Source organism: Rhopalosiphum maidis, chromosome 4, assembly GCF_003676215.2.
Source record: "Rhopalosiphum maidis isolate BTI-1 chromosome 4, ASM367621v3, whole genome shotgun sequence".
NCBI classification, from domain to species: Eukaryota; Metazoa; Arthropoda; class Insecta; order Hemiptera; family Aphididae; genus Rhopalosiphum; species Rhopalosiphum maidis.
The window spans coordinates 6,152,808-6,173,334 of NC_040880.1; the positions used below are offsets into that span (position 1 = coordinate 6,152,808).

Below are 20,527 nucleotides of genomic sequence, written 5' to 3' on the forward strand. Positions count from 1 at the left end.
GGTGGTGGAGCGACCTGTCGACCGGCGATAACGCGTTTTCTCGACAGCCACTGCTGACACCGATTCAGCCCTCTCTTGGAGATTGAATTAGAAAATAAAAAATAGATATACAAATAAATCAAAAATACTACATATATATAAAAAAAATATATAAAATTATATACTATATTACGCGTGTTAAGTCGACGTGGCGCAATTTCGTAAAGTCGTAAGTCCGGCGCTGGTGACATGTCTTATATTATAATAAAAATTATAAATACTTCATGTGTAACAAGAAACGGTTTTTAAATATTATAATATTATTACGTACACTCTTCGTGTTGTCTTTGATTTTTAATCTCTTGACTATATTTCGTCTAGTTTTGGATTACAAACGAATTATAATTTTTTGTATTTTCTATGTACAATATTTGCTTTCACTGTATTATATGCATAGTTATTAAATATTTGGAATTTTTTCGTTTTATTCACTAAATTATAATGTTTGTCACTATCATTATCTGAATATTTATGTGCGTAAAAAGCACTTTATATAGTTGGAATTTTACAAATTTCCCGGTTATCGTGAAATTCATCATGGAGGTTTTGAAACATTTAGAGTGATGGTGTTTAAAATATTATGTATTAATAAAGCAATAACAGAATGACATGAAAAGAATTTTTAATAAACATTGTAATAATTGTTTTTTTTTAACAGAACTTGTATAAACCTATGATGGAAGACAGACTTCTACATAGATAAATAAAAAAAAAAAAAAATAAACAATATTAATTCTTTGGCTATCAATCAATGATGATAATATAGAAATTAAACTATCTAATACCGTTGACGAAAAACTTGACTGTTTTCCAACAAATAGCAATCGTATACAATAATGGTTATTATATTAAAACACTACATCTGCCGAGTAAATATCTCTGGCTGAAATTGTACATTCCAATCGTACGACGTGATCCCTTTTGTGTAACGCCAAATCAGGACGATACTGTACAATCGCATATAGGTAATAATATATACAAACGCTTAAATACTTAATTGAATTTTATTTTTTATTTATTATACACGTATATAAACAATACATTTATTTATGTATAGAGAGAGAGGGAAAGCGTATCTGGAAGACGTGACACATTTTAAATGCATTCTATAAATCAATCTGAATAATATACCTGTGTGGTTTATCAATATATATTATATACTATTGAAGTTTTAACGACTTTAAAATCGGACATTTTGTATCCGTGCGGCGAATCACTGTCATGCAGGTACTCTGCAGCGCTTGCGCGTTTACCCGTGGGTTAAGCTCATTGTCTGTGCGCCGCGCTGTGACGACAGACCCGTCGGTGGTGTTGACGTGTGCGGATAGGCGCGGGCGAGAGTGGGAAGCGGACCGACAGTTAAACCTGCCGCAAGTAGTAATTTGGCTGCTCGATCGGCCGGAAAGTTAATTGTTTCCGAGCGACGTGGCCCCGCCCCCTCGGCGGCCGCCGAAACTTAACGAGCGTCGTAAATCTTTTATTAGGTCCCGGGGCTCTGCGAGGAAAAACTTTACCACCGGCAAACCGACAGTGGCGGCGGCGGTGAATGTGGTCCGCGCGTGTGTGTGTGTGTAACAGTGGTGGTGGCAGTGGTAAGTTTGGGTAGCTGGGATACACGGAGAGTTTCCCCGAATCAGAGCAAAAGTTTTGTGAACACAATATTGTCGGTGGTTTTTTCGCCGATTTTTTTTCTCTTTTCTTCTGTCGAGAGCGCAGAACTCGAAAGTCGACTCTCTCGCCACGAGGCTGTACGCGTAACCACTCGAGTGTGTATATCGTACAAACTACGAATGTATACAACGACGCTGTGCGTACGGCTTTTCTGAGGTGAAAAGGAAAAACTGTTTACCGGCGCTACACCGTGTGTTTATAATATATAAATATCTATAGCTACGTCGTGTGTACAGCATGTGATATGTATACACCCCGACGATGAGTAAACTACCGTGCGCGTTTATAGTTGTTGTTATTAATAACGTGAGATGTGCTTTTTGTATCTCAAGACGGTGATTTCACAGTGAGTAAAATATTTTAATTTATGCCTCTTTAAAGGTTACACTGTCAACGTGCAATCTTTTAAACGTTCGATTCGGCTAGTTTGGAAACCGTAATTAAATAATTTGTTGTTTATTTATGATGGTGTAGAGAGTATAATTATTAGACATTTAAAATAATGCCTGTATAAGATTAGAGTAATGTTTACCGCGTGGTAATAGTTCACGGTATTGGTTATTACACAATATAGTTACTCATAATAATAAAAGACAGTCAATAATCGGTCGTTGGTCATTACTCATTATTTATGTATCGTTGTTATGCACATGTAGGGCTATAATACTTTGAAATCTGAGTGAAATGATTTTGTGCCGTGTATACTCAAAGATTTACTATCATACGCCGCCGCCACAACAATTACTGCGAACAGTGAACATCTAACACCTATAACCTCATTTTATGTCCATCGTTTGACTGAGAAAACGAGTTTCAGTTATCTATGTTTTAAATATTCTTATATACAAGTAATATAGTGATGTGATGACGTGGGAAAATAAATAAACTACGTCGTTATACAATTTTCCTTAACTCAATTCGAGCGTACCGCATCCATCCGATTTTAATGGACGATCGATAATAATTCTCTTTGACCTATACAGATTGCATGTATAATTAATTCATGTTTGCAATTAATGTATTGCACTATAAATATAAGGTTTTAATATTTAACTTATCCCTCTTCTTAATTAAACATTGATTGCCTTACATGGTAACTTAGATACCGTTAATTCAATTAATATTACTGCTTATCATTTAGGTTAAATACCTAATTTAAAATCTTAAATATATAATTATTGCTAATGTAATGGATTAGTGAAAAATTTGTACTTCAATAAATGTTCATTATTTTTTCAAATAAATGCAATAATAACAGTCTGCTATTGCATATATATATATTGTATATATAGTACCTATATACAATCCTGAACTAAACGTGTTTCTGTAAAAATGTATTTTTTTTCGAAATTTCAAAAATTTCGAATTCTATATAAATATGTTTGGTATTAACAAACACGCACCAGCAGTTACAGCAGAACTATTATTTCGTATACGCACCATTAGTAGAAACTATCCGGTAATCGAACCTAATGCTAGTTCTGACCATAATAATAATTACCGTAGCTGCTGGTTAATGATTATAGTTGGTTTGTGTGCGCAATGTGTTTGGTGGCTGGCAACAGAGAGAGACTCATTAAAGATCACAAGCGTCCATCAACGTTGATGAGCTCAAACATTGTTTGTTAGTTTTACTTAGCAAATAGGTCACTCGTGGGTTTGTATTAGAGTTATTGAAGTTTTGAAGTTCGAAACGGACTAAGTAAACGATACGAAAATACCTGAAGTGATAATATGACACGTTTAGTTCATATAACTGATGAGCATATTAATATACTTCTATGTGTTCAATTGTGATCCTGAATTTTCAAAATAAAATTAGTCGTTGTCAATGTAAAAAATCGGTTGTCTAGTTAATATCTTTCACAGTTATCAAATAAGTTATCAATAGATAATTTATTCTACTACCTACCTGCACACGAGCGTGTTACACACTTCTGTTTAATCTCTGTACATATTGTCTATTTCCAGGTCGACTGTTCGTGTTCACATTTTTTTATTCACTATTCACGCTACTGGTTTTCATTCTATAACCACACATATTTTGCAAGAGCAAATTATCGTATCGAAATTCGAGAAAATATAATAATACTGAGGAATGTTATATTTAATTTCCAACTACAGGTATAAGAAAAATAACACGTACGTTTTACAATAACCATCTGTTTTTAAAAATGGTAAAAAAATTACAAGAATGATTTTAAAATAGTTGCCGTTCATTCGTGTTTATATATATATATATAAGTAATAAAAATAATGCGACAGAGATAGATTTCAATCGTTGGATTTACTACTCTTGCGGAGTTATCTGCATTAGTATATCTCTCCCGTCTTTATTTGTAATCGGTTTATAATACGTTTTGTGTCTTATGAACGGTAAGTCTATATAAATCGATTGCCACCGTCAGATCCGATACCTAGATAGGTTGCCGACTACGGGTTATTATATGGTACTACTTGCGACGAAAACGTACGCGTCCGTTGTGCGCGAGTGTAGATCACACTGTAAGTCTAAATATATATATATATATATATTATTACTACACTTTGGAAATTAATTGAATTTTGTGGGAAAATACGCGTTTCGTAATACAGTAGTGCGCATCTGCACAGTTGTATGCGCGATCAGATGGACTTAGTACACCGAATATAGTGATTGGCTTCGTTTAGGAGACGAGTAAAAAATCGTTTTCGCAAAATCGACACTTAAGTAACCGTGTTATATTAGCACTCATAAAATGTTAAAGAACACAGGATAATAAAAAAAAAAAACGACATTGATGGGGAATCATTTGTTTCCTCTTTACATAATGCTATATTGACGGTTTGCCTTCTCTATCACATGTACGCGCGTGCCCAAATAGCCATGCAGCCGCGTAGGTGATTGGAAACGTCGAAGGTTAACCGTGCACGGAGTGGTTACTCGCGAGAAAAACGCATTGCCGCGGTTTTCTGTTAACCGTATAAAGAGCTATGGGTGGTGGTTGTGGCGGCGTATAACACGCCGTAATAACGGGCGATACCCGCCAACCCGATTCGACGTTCAGCGTAGGTTGCGACAAATTGCCAGGCGTTTAAAACTTTTTAATAACCCTTTTTATTTTTATTTTCGCTTTGTTTTCGTAAAAACCCACAACGTGCGCACACCCCTATATAGGATCTGGCGGGACAAACTACAAATGGGTCGCAATTATTGCGGACGACGTGCGTCGTGGACGGAAACGTTTCCGGACTAATGATCTTTTCATTCCTGCTCGTCCGAACTACCACCACTACGATGGTGGTGATGACAAGAACGATGATTATGATGATAATGATGATGATGATGATGATGATGATTGTGTGTGCGTGTGCGCGTGCGCGCGCGCGCGTTTAGACAGGATATAAAGAAAACACATACCGTTCGCGTGCACCAACCCTTCCGACCCCAAACCATCATCGATGGATGCTACTCATCCGAGGAATGTTATTGTTGTTAACCGACCCCGTTGTCATATAACGTTTTCCTTTTTACCCGAGTGCGCGTGCGCACTCGTGATACATATTATTAATGCATGGAGACGGAAAAAAAATTTGTTTTTCCTTCAAAGATTCTTCACAGAGCTGCTCGGTCAGTGAGCTGTGTGTAATCGAGCACCGACTTCCGGTTGACGTAAGAGGATCCTTATAGTTTTTTTTCTTTCTTCGGCCTGATATAACGAAATAGGAAGAAAAACTCCACCCCCATGTATTTTATTCTCACTCTACCGTCGATTTTTGTCGATAGTAATGGTTTTGGATTAAGCAATTCTCTTACCAATAATAATGGTTACTATACGTAAAAAAAGGAATCAAACGTAGTTAGAGTAGGTGTATATTATTTATTCCGTCAAACGTGATGTCGAAGTGACGAATAGGCTTTAGCGTGTATAATATATACTTACTGTTGTTTTTATTTATATGTGTACAAAATGTGTTATCTTTTAATAAAAATCTATCGATTCTTTTTCAAGCTTTTGTTTATTAAACATTATGTTTGTTGCGTATAACCGTTAAAAAACAGGGCTCTAGATTCATCTATAATAACGATTTTCACAGTAACACCCTTAACTCAACATACCTATATCCTGTAAACAAAACGTTTGCGAATAATAAAGTTTATTTTTAAATAATAGTTCTCTTTAAATTTGAACTTGCGAAAAATTGTAATTTTTTATATGAAAAAAAAAGTATGTGTGTGGTTTTTTTATAGAACTATACAATACCTAAAACCTTTCTACATTGCAATCTTGATTCATTTTTTTTTATACCCATCAATATTATTCATCTATATAATATATCTATTTTCAAATCAGGGACGAGAGGGTTTATATTTTATACTATAATGTTTTTTGTAATACCCTTTACTAGAACACTATTTTCGTTGTTATGGCTGCCAACGTCATAACACTAAACACATTTGCTGATTAAGTCTTTTTTTTCTTTAAACGTCCATTTTTACCCTTATCTTGTGTAGACATTTTTTTTAATGGTTATATAATATGTTTATGTTAAAGACACTTTAACTATATACGTACAATAAAATGTGTACATGAATATCTCACACGAACATGTTCAACGAACTGTCTAATCTATAAATACGAGTATATTAATAGTTGATGGTTTAAAAAGTTAAAGTTCGTGTTTTAAACGTCCAGCAATAAAGTTATGTTTTAAACAAAAATCTATTACTTATATACCTATGCTATTTTATGTACAATTATACTTAAGATCTCAACTATTTATTTGATTTACTATTTATGCATATATTATTTGTTTAAATCAATATTATTACGCTTTTGACGATTATATATATATATATATATTATGTATATTTTTTAACGCATACCGTGTATACGTATATTGATTTGTAATTTACATATTTAATCCGTCGTCGACTGAATAGTTACTGGTATATTCACCGATGTTCGCAAAAACCAACTAATTGCATATCGTATATCCGTGATTTTAAACCATTTACCATAAAACATTCATAAGTCATAATAACCCATATAAATTCGTAGAAACCATCGTAAACGAAACCTTATTATCTATGTAGTATTTTATTATACCATTCACTATTTTACTTTGTAATATTATTAATCAACAGCGCTTTTTGGTGTCAGAATTCGTGGAATACTTTTGTCGAGGTACGTGAATGTAAAAGATTACGTATACTCTGAACAGAATTGATTTTGTTTAAACTGTCACTCCTTTATTGTTGTCATATAGTGTGCCCCTCGTCGTATATCCTTTTCTTAGTCGATATTGATACATAAAATCTAGAATATTAATATATCCTAGACGTACATTATAATGTACATAAATATAACAAATAATAAATATATTATACTGTAATTTACTAATGATGCCTGTTTTTCTTTTCCCAGCGGAGAACCACCACCACCATGGCGTTGGTTCAGGTTGCCGATACCCGTCATGGTTAACCGAACACCACACCTGGCACTCGTTGAACCACGGTCACATTTACCATTTCTCGCCGAGAAACGGCACATTACGGAAAAGCATCCCAGGAGCAGGACCTGACCACGACATCCGCGCCGCGTGTTACAAGGTAATCAATGTTACCGATAACAAGGCGCTGATCATCACACACTACACTATTGGGTGGTAAGTACATCGCAGCCCTTAAAGAGCGGTTTTTTTTTTTATAGTACATACGTATTATACGCATGCATTTTTATTTTTTTTAATCACGGCCGAAACCATACGATGTTAAAAAGGGGTCGGGAAAATCTCGACTATGGATTTCCCTCTCGAGTTAAATGTAATGTTGTGTTATGACTGTTATGAGTGTTTGGAGTTGGTTTTATAATATATATATATTTTTTACTTTTAACGGTTCAACCTCCAAACGAACATGTGATATATATATATATATATACATATTTAAGTATGCGTGTGTGTATTTATATGTGAGTAAGTATGTTTGTATATACATTCTTACGAAAAACACTCTTGAGTACATTCATCCGTGTCGGCGTGGTTCGTATAAGTAATCAACCCCGTCTTTATTTTTTTCCAATTCTTATTCTCGTGTACGGTCATAAAGTAAAAAGAAGGGTAAAAGGGTATTCAAAGCTTGGCAAATTAAAACCTACGTTTTTATTTCCTTTTTTTTATTATTATTTTTCCGGACAAAGTCTATATCATGAGTAGAATTTCACTCGAGGAAGGATTATTAATAAATAGTGACTACACGATAAAAAAAAACAAGTGCAATATTGTGGTTCTGTGAAGTTTAAATTTCACAAATGCAGGAATGTTCGTTATTTTCTAATGGTTACCGTCAATATAATTAACGATCGAATATATACGCAGATACGTTATCTATATACACATCCTGCTCCGACTATGTGCCGCCAGGCAGTATGTAGCTTATACACGTACATACAGCGAAGGCATTACCATGTACATCAATTTCAAAACATCAAATAATAAGACCGTACATAATGTTCTATCTAGTGCTCTTTTACACAATATACAAATCAAAAAATATTTAATTATTTATTTCCTAGTACATTTCAATAACTAATTTAATAATGTTCAAACAATTTCCATCAATAAAATTGTTCATTGTTTTAATATATTTTTTTAATTACTATAAACATAATAATTACTTACTCAATCGGGTCATTAAAATGTTAACAATTTATTAAATAATTTTTTGAGAGTTGTTTATTTTAGTATAGATTATATTTTAATAGTACATTTTATTTTGCAGCCAAAGCGGATATGCGTGTATGGGGTTTTATCGCCGTGACAGCCAAGTTGTTGAGGTCCAAGAGAGTGGTACGTATATGCAACTTAAGTGTCACACATAACTAACAATCAAACATAAATGTATGCTAAAAACTTTGCCAAAAGTTTCCAAAACAAGCGTATAAGTAGTTTTAATGGGAACCGACAGGTGTCAAACCAATATTATGACAAAATAGGCTGACAAACTCACGAACGAAATTAAAATGTTTTACGTCAAATTTGGGCTGTGAACTTGTCACAATAAAATCGTAATGCTAACTTACGCTTACGAAAGTTTGCCATCCATCGAAATAAATAGTGTGCATTTTGCAAACTTTTCACTTAGGCGTTGATATTGTAAGACATACAAACTTATTTTTCCCATTCTCCTAAGAGAGATGACTACGATGAAAAATAGGAGTTATTTGAAGCTAAAAACCCACAAATTTACGAGTTTAAAGTATTGAAAAATACTAAAAATTATAATAAATGTATTTAATTACCAGTTTTCCCGTAAGATGTCTAAATAACCAATACGCCTAGTCCTAATAAAACAATACATGACATAAATAAGTATTTAAATATCAAACCTTTCCATTCGTGAAGGTTTATAAATGTATAAATTTACAAGTTTATTAATCGAATGTCTTTACATAAAACAAATTAAATTCTGTGGAGCTACAGCCTACGGGTATTCGTATTCTTTATTTTTCTTTTACATTTGACATGACTAAAACTAATATTATAATTCGGTATTTACGTTGACGAAAAAAAAACAAATTTACAAGTTCTGTGAATTTGTGACTACTCTGAAACTAAAAATAAGCTTAACGTTATTTTTAATGTTAACATTTTTATCGGTAAAATAATATTAAGGTTTTGTTATTTTTAATATGTCACAGTAAAATGAAAATATCTCTTTTCATAAGTGAGGAAGGGTGAACATATTTAATATAAAATCCTCAAATTTCTATGGTAACGTGTCGGATTTGCTGAGATAGGACCAAAATGAAAAATATTGTACCACTGCCAAGTAACCGCCTCCGAGGCGGAAATACTGAGACGGCTCATATATATTCATACGTGCGAAGTGTCTGACATAACGTTTTCTAAGCGATTTCACTGGGAGGACATAAATATATTTCGATATGGTGTTATACGCAAAGGGCTGAAACGTGCATGTTTTCAAATTTGTATCCCTCACATTTGGGCGTTAACGACTACACACACTTGGCCGTTAGTCGAACCATGACGACGGGGCGATTGTTCCCCTGTATAGTTATATTATATTTTCTGCTATATATTATATTATTATATTGTTGCCATTATATTTTATTTTTGCCGACTGACCGTTCGACTAGACCGTTTTCCACTCAGTCTCAACCAATACTGATAATATACCGGAAATTCGTCAGTGGAATATAATATCTCATCTCATACATTAGCACCCCACCGACCACCCCCACAACACCAGAAAACATAAAAATAGTGTAGTCGTAACGTGTTTGAACTGCATTTACTCAATCGCAGCTTTATGATATTATCGTGCCTTTCGAACACCTTTCCATAACAAACTTCCTCTGTTAAGAGGAATATTTCCGCTAGACCGGAGTTTACAGTAATGATCCTATTATCTGGGGAGGTCATTCGTCTTACGCCATCCGGAATGAGTATAGTCTATCGTAATTTCCTTTACGCGGACTTCTTGCCGTACACGCGTCTAAATTAAAGACGTATAAAGGGTTTATTGTATAATATTATTAAGTATATAGCATCGAAATAATATTGTAAGCGGTTGTTATTAATGGAAAAGTATTAGATGTTTAATTTGTACTTCTTTCGTTTACTTTGTATTATTATTTAATATTCGAAAAAATAACTCAATCCAATAAATAATAATAATTCATCGCATGGCTACTTGGGTGGCGCGAACTCATAAATAAAACGCCCAGAGATTAGATACGATAACATTAATCGCAGTTGCTACTGAAATTTACCGTACTGTATCATTAATGCGACCAAATGTTATAATTCTGAAATTACACGGCCTGCTCCTCCGAGGCAAACCAAACCACCTCCGAGTCTATAAAATATAAATACCGGATTATACATATTACGTCAAAAACAATTTTATTGAACATCATTCTGTTTCGCTATCGAATAAAAACTATCGATTGATCTTATGACATGTATTGCGTTTGTATTTTTGTAATTTGTATACCTACATATGACATTATATGATGAAATGTATGATCATCTAATTCATTTTTGCCCTATGCAAACAATGACATGATTTCAACGATAACAACGAGGTATTTAATATTTATTAATAATATTCACGAAACGGAAAGCCGAACTGCAATCACATCAATTATATTCATATTTCATATTATAACATAACCCACTTAATTACAATAGACCTCCATCATTATGACAAAATATTATACAAACATAATGCGTTTGAATTAGTCATAATATTTTCATTTAAATGTTTCATTATAAATTAATAACTAAATAATAATAATATAATAATAACAGTTATGCTGCTTTTATTTATTTATTTAGTTTGAGTAATTTAAAATTAAAGAAAAATACATTGAATAGGAAATTTGATTGCGCATTTGTATGTAAATGCGTATAACTTGCTATTTATTATTTATTACTACAGAAAAAAAATTAAACTTTCATTAATTAAACCTTTTTTAAATTATGTACCTGTAAGCCTACAGCATTTTAAATGTTGTTTTCTCATAAAGAATGTATAACGTTTGAATGTGTAGGTACTTAAAAAAAATTTAGCAATTGCCCACGTTTTCGATGTTTTTATTTATTTCATTTTAAAAACGTAATTTAAAGTTTTATCATTGTGTATGATGCTCTCTTAATATCAATTATCTTTTAGACAGAATTACATAAACAAAATCTCTTGTACATTTCGTGTTCTTTACATTTAAACTCACTGATAAAACGATGTTTTTTAATAGCGCGAGGTTACTGCAGTTGAAAATAATAAATAAACAAATGTTTCTTCTTATTTACATTTTGTACGCGTTATTCTTATTCTAAATCATCTTTAAGATAACAGAGAAAAGTGATGAATAAATGGCCATAATATTATTTGCATATCAATGAACATAATATACAAACGTCTTCGTAATTGGTCCTTTATTATAGTTTTAACTTACACCTGTGATAGGCACTATCGCGGTAATGTTTAAATGTTAAACAAAAAAGTTATATCCGTGGGTGAAATGTAATAACTAATAGTGGGAGTGGTTATTCGGTGTTTATGCTTTATCGTTTAGGGACAAATCGTTAAAAATATTTATTTCAATGCATAAAATTATATTACATATTCTCGCATAATACTAATATTAAACTTACATCGTTTAAAAACACAATAACATAAAACATACATTTTATTTATGTTAAGCATTTATAATTTTAACGTAGCTCGTAGGTTAAAAAATAAATACAAAGGTTTTTTGATACAAAAGTCATAAAACGCTTTCAAATTTAATGAAAAACATAACAGAAAATAATTATTATAATTCTGCTCGAGATCGTTTTCGATTAAAACGAAATAACGGTCCGGATATATACTTCAAAGCTAAAAACGTGACCATTCGATTTCGTACGAAATCAAAGATTCGGCGAATCTTTTTGGCTCTTTAAAAATCTACAATGATCGACGTTTATATAAAATCTTAATCACAAAAGTACAATCCAAACGAATTCCTGTTATTTAAGACCATTCAGAATTTAATCGGTCAGTAAAAGTTTGAGGACAAGAATAAAATGAAAAAATCATTATTCCACTCTGCAATGCTAATTCGTATTTCGAAGTGTTTATAATTTTGACGTCCATTTCATTTCGCTTTACTTTTTTTTTCGCAGCGTCCGCTGAAATACGATGTAAATTTGTTTTATTTATTCGTTTGTTTGTTTTTTCATTTTGTTTAATTTGTTTTATTTTATTTTATTTTTTTATGTACAGAAAACCCGATGGAGAACGCAGACGACGCTTGTCGGCCAGACAACTTCCACTCGCAGCAGTTGACGTACAGCACGTTAGTGCGTAAGTACCAGTGTCTTTTTCTTTTCCATTTTATTCTTTTGCCACTCTCCCGCCCCACCCCAATCCGTCATGTCGCGTCTGGGTCGTCCGCGGCACCGTGGCCGTCGTCTCCATCATCTCGCCGGGCCGCCCGAACGTCACGTCGTCACATCTCGTTACCGTCAACGCTCTAAGAAGTCGGGACACTAATGGCCCGCGAGACACAGTGACGCGGCGGAAAATTGTCGTCTTACGATGAACCGGCGGCGTCCCGTCGCCGTCTGTAAATTGGAACTATATATATTAAGCGTATATAGACGCATATACCCACCCCCTCCCCCACCACACGTGTACCGCACCTTTTCCGGCCATTCGCGGTTTCCACCGGCAGGATCATTTATTTTATTTATACTAGGCATTTATACCGCGCACATATATAATATGATATTATATAATATATAAGTGTGTGTGTGTGTGTGTGTAGAAATAAGGAGAATGGAAAAAATATTCGACCAGGAGAAGACGAGAAATCCCCAAACCATTAATCTTCATATTTACGTAAAAGTTTATACCACGAGATTCCATTGCGTTCAATCACTTTATGATTGAAAAAGTTTCATGTTTTTATTTTTCAACGGCTAATTTTTCACTTTTTTCTCTTTTTTTTTTTTATTATAACTATTATTACTTTCGGAGACGAAATTGCCCCCCTAAAATAACGCCCACTCCGCCCTCTTTATCAACCTCGTGCGCCCTCCCCCCATTTCTATCCAGCGTTTTTTTCAATAAATTTAAAATTTTCCCTAAAACATTTATTATTATACAACTATATTATTGCACACAGCAGTGGGGCGTTTTTCATGTTGTCCTTAAATTTATTAACATATTTAATCACCTTTTCCCTTTGTATATTTATTATCAACTCTCGCGTTTTGTTTATGCATCATGAAAATATATTATGATTCCAAAGTAATTGAATCATCGATAAATTTTACTGTATAAATCCGAGGATACATTTTTTTATGGTTTTACATGGTTTACCAGATACGTATTTCTGTGTACTACCGTATTTATTCCGAGATAATTGAAAAATAAATATTTTCAAAGCCACAATAGATATACGTGTCATACGTACATACTAACAATAGTTTATAGTTTAAGTTTATGAACAGAAACATATAATTATTATTATTAATAAATATATATATGTATATTTTTTTTTTTAATGATAATAAATAACATCACAGATATGTATAATATTTATTTTACGCAAATCGGTACTCAGTTTTCACAAATATGTAACATGGATACCAGTTTTTTATTTTATATTTCCTTGCTTCGTGGCGTAAAGAACGGCGTTAAATTACCAAATAGCATTGTGGTTGAAACATGACCGTTGGAACTGACGGTGTATAATAATGTATAACACGGAAGTCATGAAACTGAACGCCACCGTGGTTATAGGAAAACGTATGACATGATAGCGAGGTAATCTTAAACACTGGAACAGCTTAAAATATAATATCGTAAGGTTAATAATTTCAGTTTTACCCCAAGTCCCTTTCGGCGAAAATTTTACGGATAAAAGTTGTTCGCCGATGCTGTAAATGACGTATACCCGAAGTTTTAGCAGTAACAAATTCATCCCGCGTGGCCTATAAAACAATTAGCAGAAGGTATAATGGAAAACACATTAAGTACCACTTTCGGGGGCTACCATAATTTGTACACATATATATATATATATATAATATATATTTATATTATTATGCGTATTATATAATTATATAAAGTGTGCAGCGCAATGTGTTTCTATCGTTTTCTAATTTAACGTTGACCATTATTCCGAAACACGCTGCAGCCGGGTCTGTCCGAAATAGAAAGACTATACACACTACAATATGATATACAATTGTATTTTAATTAAAATCGGAGTTAATTTACACGAAACATGTTTATGAATAGGTATATATATTACTATATCCTCGCGAAATGCAATTTTCTTACTATTCCATAGTAGGTCGTACCATAGATTTTTGTTTCATTTACGACCGGTTTTAATTTTGTAATACTACACAATATATGTAGTAATCCCGCTCCAATTTTCGATACTGCGTGATTATTTTAACAATGTTCTCGGAACAATAGAGTGCACGTGTTACATAATTCCGCTCAAAACCACAGCAGGGATTCGTAATATTAAATATCTCGGTGAAAAATATTGCATCAAAAACAATTTTGATGTTTCGTCTTATTATGGGCGTGTTAAATGACATAATTAATCATTTTTTTTTTTTTGTTACTCTGTTTATTATTAAAACGTTGTATTAAACAAAAGATTCAAACAAATTGACTTCAATTTATTTTTTTAATAAAACTGCTGCGTATTGTTGTTAGTTTTTACGTCTGACAAGTAACTGACGATAGTTTTAAAATATAGCAATTCATGAAAGCTGCGGCCAATGAATCAAATATAAACCTGCACGAGGTTAATACCAACATTTGTTGGTGCTTTATATAAAAAAAAAAAAATAATAATAATAACTAGGTACCTATATCAATAATCTCCCATATTTTTTTCGAAAAAAAAACAGATGATGATACTTATTTATAAAATGTATAGAATTAATTTATTCCCATATTTTCCTTCGGCCGTATATTTAATTATTTAAATTTAACGTTTTATTTGTATTCGTGTAAATTGATTATCATGTAAAAAAAACTCTTCTATATGAATATCCTTTTGTTATTTTTTAAATTTAGTTTTTAATTGGTTTTATAAAATGCAAACCGTTATAAAACAACGATCTACGAATTTACAATTTATAAACTATAGCTAAACAAAAAAGAAAAAAAAATACTCCACTCGTTGAAACGGACGTTCGGAACTTCTTTATTGGCATCGGAAGTAGCAATGGCACTGTGTAAAACGAACTTAGAATTTTTCACCGAGAAAACGATGACTGTCGTGTGCCGCCCCGGACGTATATAATAAGTGTCTGATATGGTAATACGCGCCGTATAAAGAATATTATATTATACGATGTACATGTACGGAGAAATGACGGTTTATGTCTCTTCCTCCTCCTCCTCCTCGCATTACTCATGCTCGTCGTCGCCGCGATCTTCTAGTCCATTTGTTGTTTTTATAATATTCCTTATACAGTCAAGACAGCAGCGAATATAAAACCGGCGTTGTATTGCTGCGAGACGGCCAAGATGACGGTTCCTCCCCAATCGGCGGTGACTTATACATTATATATACATATTATTATACATCAACATAATATAAATTATTTATAAGAGTTAGGAATGCGTCTTTAAGGGGGAAGGGGGGCATGTTGAAGCTGTATAGTGCATGCCTGATATATATACATTTATACGTGTGTACATAGTATATCGTCAAAACGGCACAAACAATAAAAACAGTGGTCTCATTAAAACTTTTCAATAATAATATTATTATTATCTATCTCCACTTAGTGTGTCGGCCACAAACAGCCCAATGGATTATAATATGGTCGGCATGTGCAATAACGCACGCAGTCTGTTCCAAAGTTTCCGCCATTCCGGTACATTACACTCGGCCACAAAAGTCTCTCCTCTCCGTCCTCATATTATATATAATACACTTATACCGTGGTTATTGCCTATATATACGCACTCGCACACACACGCACACACACACACACAATACACATACGCGCGTAACAGAGTGGCGAGAGAATGGTAATATACATGATGTACGAATGCATAATATCGTTGTCGCGAGTCCTGTGCGAGTCGGTAATAATTATTACGTCGTACACGATATTAAAATTATTCATCACGAATTTAATACAATAGACTACTGATAATAGACAGTTTTTTCTTTGTAGCTCCTACGCCCAAAGGTCGAGAGTGCCCGTTCCTCGGCCGTTACGAGATTAGCGGCGGACTCAACGCCGAAGACGTGGGCAAAGCGTTGGCCGCCAGCCGGCCCGGAAGCGAAAACAACCAAGACAAACCATCGATCCCATGCAACCCACCCGGCAAACAGTACCTGACCATCGGATGCAATTCGCCGGACACCATGGAATTCCAGTCTGAGTGCGGTACCAAGACTGTAGCCGGTAAGTGAACTAACGACCGGAAGTCGAACCGTATATTGCCCCCCCGCAGACTACAGTGGTTATCGTGTTCAATCTTTGGACCCAGGGTGGTCTCACTCTCACACTTTCCTCACTCCCACCACTTCACACAAAATCAACGAATTCGCCTGCAGTGCGTACACGTTACAATAATACGTATAATATTATGGCGGTGGCTTTCTCGTATACAATATTATTTTAAAAATATTATATATCGCGATATCTATCGATTTCAAAATAATTCCGTATTTATATTATTTATTATTTATTGATATTCACGTTGGACTCGCATGCCATGGATTATTTAGGATTTTGAAAACGAGATAGGGATGGGATAATTTTATTGTAACCTGTATGCACCCTTACCCCTAAATCCACCTTAAAATACATAACCACTCGTATGATGAATACGTACGTATCTCTTATACTCGTATTAAACATAATATATTATATTATTTATTATACCTACGCAAAACACACACGAAACCGATTGTTACTGTATTTCGTGTTGCGTGCTTAAAATATACAAATAGATAATATATTTGCGTTTATATATTTTTTAACACACTAAACTGCTTCACGTCTTGGTTTTTTTGTTTCGCAGCGTACACGTGCTACGGACACTGGAAGAACGAAATTACCGGTGTCAACTACGTGATATCCACGCCACAGGGACGATCGGCTACGAATTCCAGACGATATTGTTTCATCATGTCGCAAGTGAACGGAATGGCTCAGCAAACGTTGCACATCGCCTCTGTGATGGAATCGTGTCATCCGCACCCACTGGGTCGGCTTCACTGGGCGTTTAATATAACGCACCAAGGTATGATGATATCATGAACTTCCGAGGTTTTTGTGTCGAAAAAATTCTGATTTTATTTTAACGCGACACGAATTCAGTGTCATTTTATGGGATTAGGGGAGGGATCACTGATTTGATGGCGTGAGTGATTTGTACATCGTAATTAAAAATCAATGATGCCTATAACTAAAGTATACCTACATATTATAATCTGAAATTATTTAAATTTTAACCACAGACTTCAAATCAATTCATATTACATAGTTGTAAAACATGTGATTATTATTGTTTTTTTTTTTTTTTTTGGCGATTGGTTTACAGTAATACTGTCGAAATGAAAATGTGTGCCGATTTATAATATAAAAATATATAATATCATTATGTACGATTTATCCATCAACATCGCGTTCCAGCGACAACCACCGTTTAAACTTCGGAACACTATAAAAAAAAAAATTCGATTACATAATATTATTATAATATTCTGAGAACCGGTGGGTGTTAATGGCAAAACTAAAAACGTTCTGGAACGGTAATAACAATAATATTGTTGAAGTGTTGAATTGGACGTTGTGTGAATGAATTATTTATACCTTTATACGTCGGAAACGTACAGTAACGGTTATTCAAGGATGCCCGTGTGTGTGTTTGAAGGGGAGGAGATTTTTATACGAGAGAAAACAAAAAATTTGGTCCGGAGATTCGGAAACAAAACAATTGACGACCAGAAACGTCGGGTGGTGGTGACGTTTGCCGGATGCTCGTGATTTAAGTGGACACGTTTTTTGTATGTGTGCGTTCGAGCCTGTTTAAATGGTATATATTTCCGGCCGAACAGAATTGGTTTTAATTAATATTCTTTGTGACATTCTACGATTATACACAATAGGTACTTACGCAACAATAATGAATTATTTTTTTTTAATTTTTAGGTCTCTGCAGTTCCGAGTCTAGCAGCGCCATCGTAACCGGCATACCAGTCCTAGTCCTATTTTCAGCCCTGCTGGCCGCCATAGTCAATCGCCGGTGATCATCGTCGTCGTCAGCAGTCGCGTCGGCCGGCCGGCCGCTAGACATTTAGAGGAGGCTCGCGCCAATATTAAAAAGAAAACCAAGACCACGTCGCTAAAAAAAAATAAAAAAAATATATTAATAATCGGGCGGTCCCCCGTGTATACATATTATTATTATTATTATTATTATATAGGTGTTAGGGATCGCTTTTATTTATTTAATTGTTTACATATTTTTTTTTATTAAACCGACTTTATTGTGATCGTATTTTTAAACTATTATTATTGATATTATTATTTTGATGTTACCCCCAAACCCAATCTTCTAATTCTCCCTCTTTCTTTGTGTATTTTTTTTTATTTATTTCATTATCAATCTCTATCTCTATTATGTTATGTTATTATTATTATTATTATTATTATTATTATACTTGTAAATTTGTTTTTTAATCGATGGTGCAGAGTTGTTTGCGTTAGTTTCGATGTTTATATATTAATATCGTAAGCGGGTCCGCGTACGTTTGCTAGGAATAATTATAATATTATTATATACACCATGATGGTTATATTAATAATTATTTTTTATTTTCAACAATTGTAAATATCGAAAATTGTAAAATTTTTTATTATTATTATTATTATTATTATTACTATCGAATTGTAATACGAGAACAAATCCAGTGTCCGTGTAATTCGACTCACATATACCACACACGCCTGCTTACCAAATTATCTTTTTTATTATACTATATTAAGGATTTTAATTTTAGCGCTGAATGTGTACAAAATCAATTCTATGTATTCGTGCAGGTCCTATATGTTCATTTTTTTTCTTAGACTTAATTCTTACCTTTTTAACGAAATATTATTGTATACGTATACATATAATACGAGAAGAAGATGCTTTATATATATATATATATTTATATATATATTGTACATGTTCCATGTGATAAAATGTGGTAGGGACATATCATAATTGTCCTTATTCACTTTTCTTCGTCACCCGCAGCTGATAAGTTTTTATTTTTATTCTACCGAGCGAGTCGCACGCTGCGAGCTTTGATCGTTTGGAACGATATTGGACCGATACAGTGATTAAATTATATTATCGTTTGTTTACATTTAATTATTATTTTTTGTATTTGGGAACATTCGACTCGCTCCGTATGATAATTATTTTTGAATGTTCGTTATTATTGCCTATATTTAAAGAAAAAAATGTTATATATAAATAATAATAAAAATAAAAAAAAAAATAATAATAAAAGTACACGACTATCTTAATGTGTATAGCTTTATTTTTTATTAAATAAATTATTGTTCATTTTATTAATTTTAAATATTATAATGTTAGTAAATATATTATTATTATTATTATTTTTTTTTTTTGTTCGGTAATTTAAATTGATGTATAAAAAAACTATAAAGGGCCAAATAAAAACGGTGTCATATTATTCAGAGATTATTATTGAGTATCCAACTACATAATATCGAATGTGCCTAATAATATATCCCTCGACGTCCTATAATATTATAATGTTAATCGTTATAATATTTTCACGTTTGTCTATATCTCTATTCTATAAGTAGGTACAAAAACCTAACTGCTCACCGATTTGCATTATTTGTACTGATTGCATTTTTTATTTTTTTTTCACTCTCAGACATAATAATATACTAAATGTCTAATCATTTCATTCCGACCGTACCTGTATAATAATATATAGTGATGTTGTCCCGGGGGATGGTATTCGTTGGTCCGAATTTTCCGACCCGACTGCGGACCATAATGTTATGCCTCTGGCGTTTTTCGAATCCCCTACGGGCGGCGCCGCACTACTGAAAAAAAAACGATGACCGTGTTTTTGGGATTTACACGAATTTTTAAACTAAAAGTTTTTTTTTCGACAACCGAATTATGTTGTCGTGTGAACTGAACTGCGGAAAAGAACGTGACAATTCAATTTAAGCGCGACCAATTCAATGTATTATTTACTGAACATACATTTACCTACGCGAGCAATGTTTT

At 33.3% G+C, this 20,527-nt stretch overlaps 1 protein-coding gene across 2 annotated transcripts in view; it reads left to right on the forward strand.

Moving 5' to 3' along the window:
• The window catches only part of LOC113548786, a 139,268-nt gene extending 120,044 nt beyond the window's left edge, over positions 1 to 19,224 (forward strand). For both annotated transcript variants that reach the window (XM_026949853.1, XM_026949852.1), the window contains exons 8-13: positions 7,119 to 7,359; positions 8,474 to 8,541; positions 12,488 to 12,568; positions 16,426 to 16,659; positions 17,282 to 17,503; positions 18,415 to 19,224. In XM_026949853.1, the coding sequence (XP_026805654.1) occupies positions 7,119 to 7,359; positions 8,474 to 8,541; positions 12,488 to 12,568; positions 16,426 to 16,659; positions 17,282 to 17,503; positions 18,415 to 18,512 (944 nt within the window). In that variant the 3' untranslated portion in view covers positions 18,513 to 19,224. The remainder of the gene's footprint in view (positions 1 to 7,118; positions 7,360 to 8,473; positions 8,542 to 12,487; positions 12,569 to 16,425; positions 16,660 to 17,281; positions 17,504 to 18,414) is intronic.
• Positions 19,225 to 20,527: the final 1,303 nt, after the last annotated feature.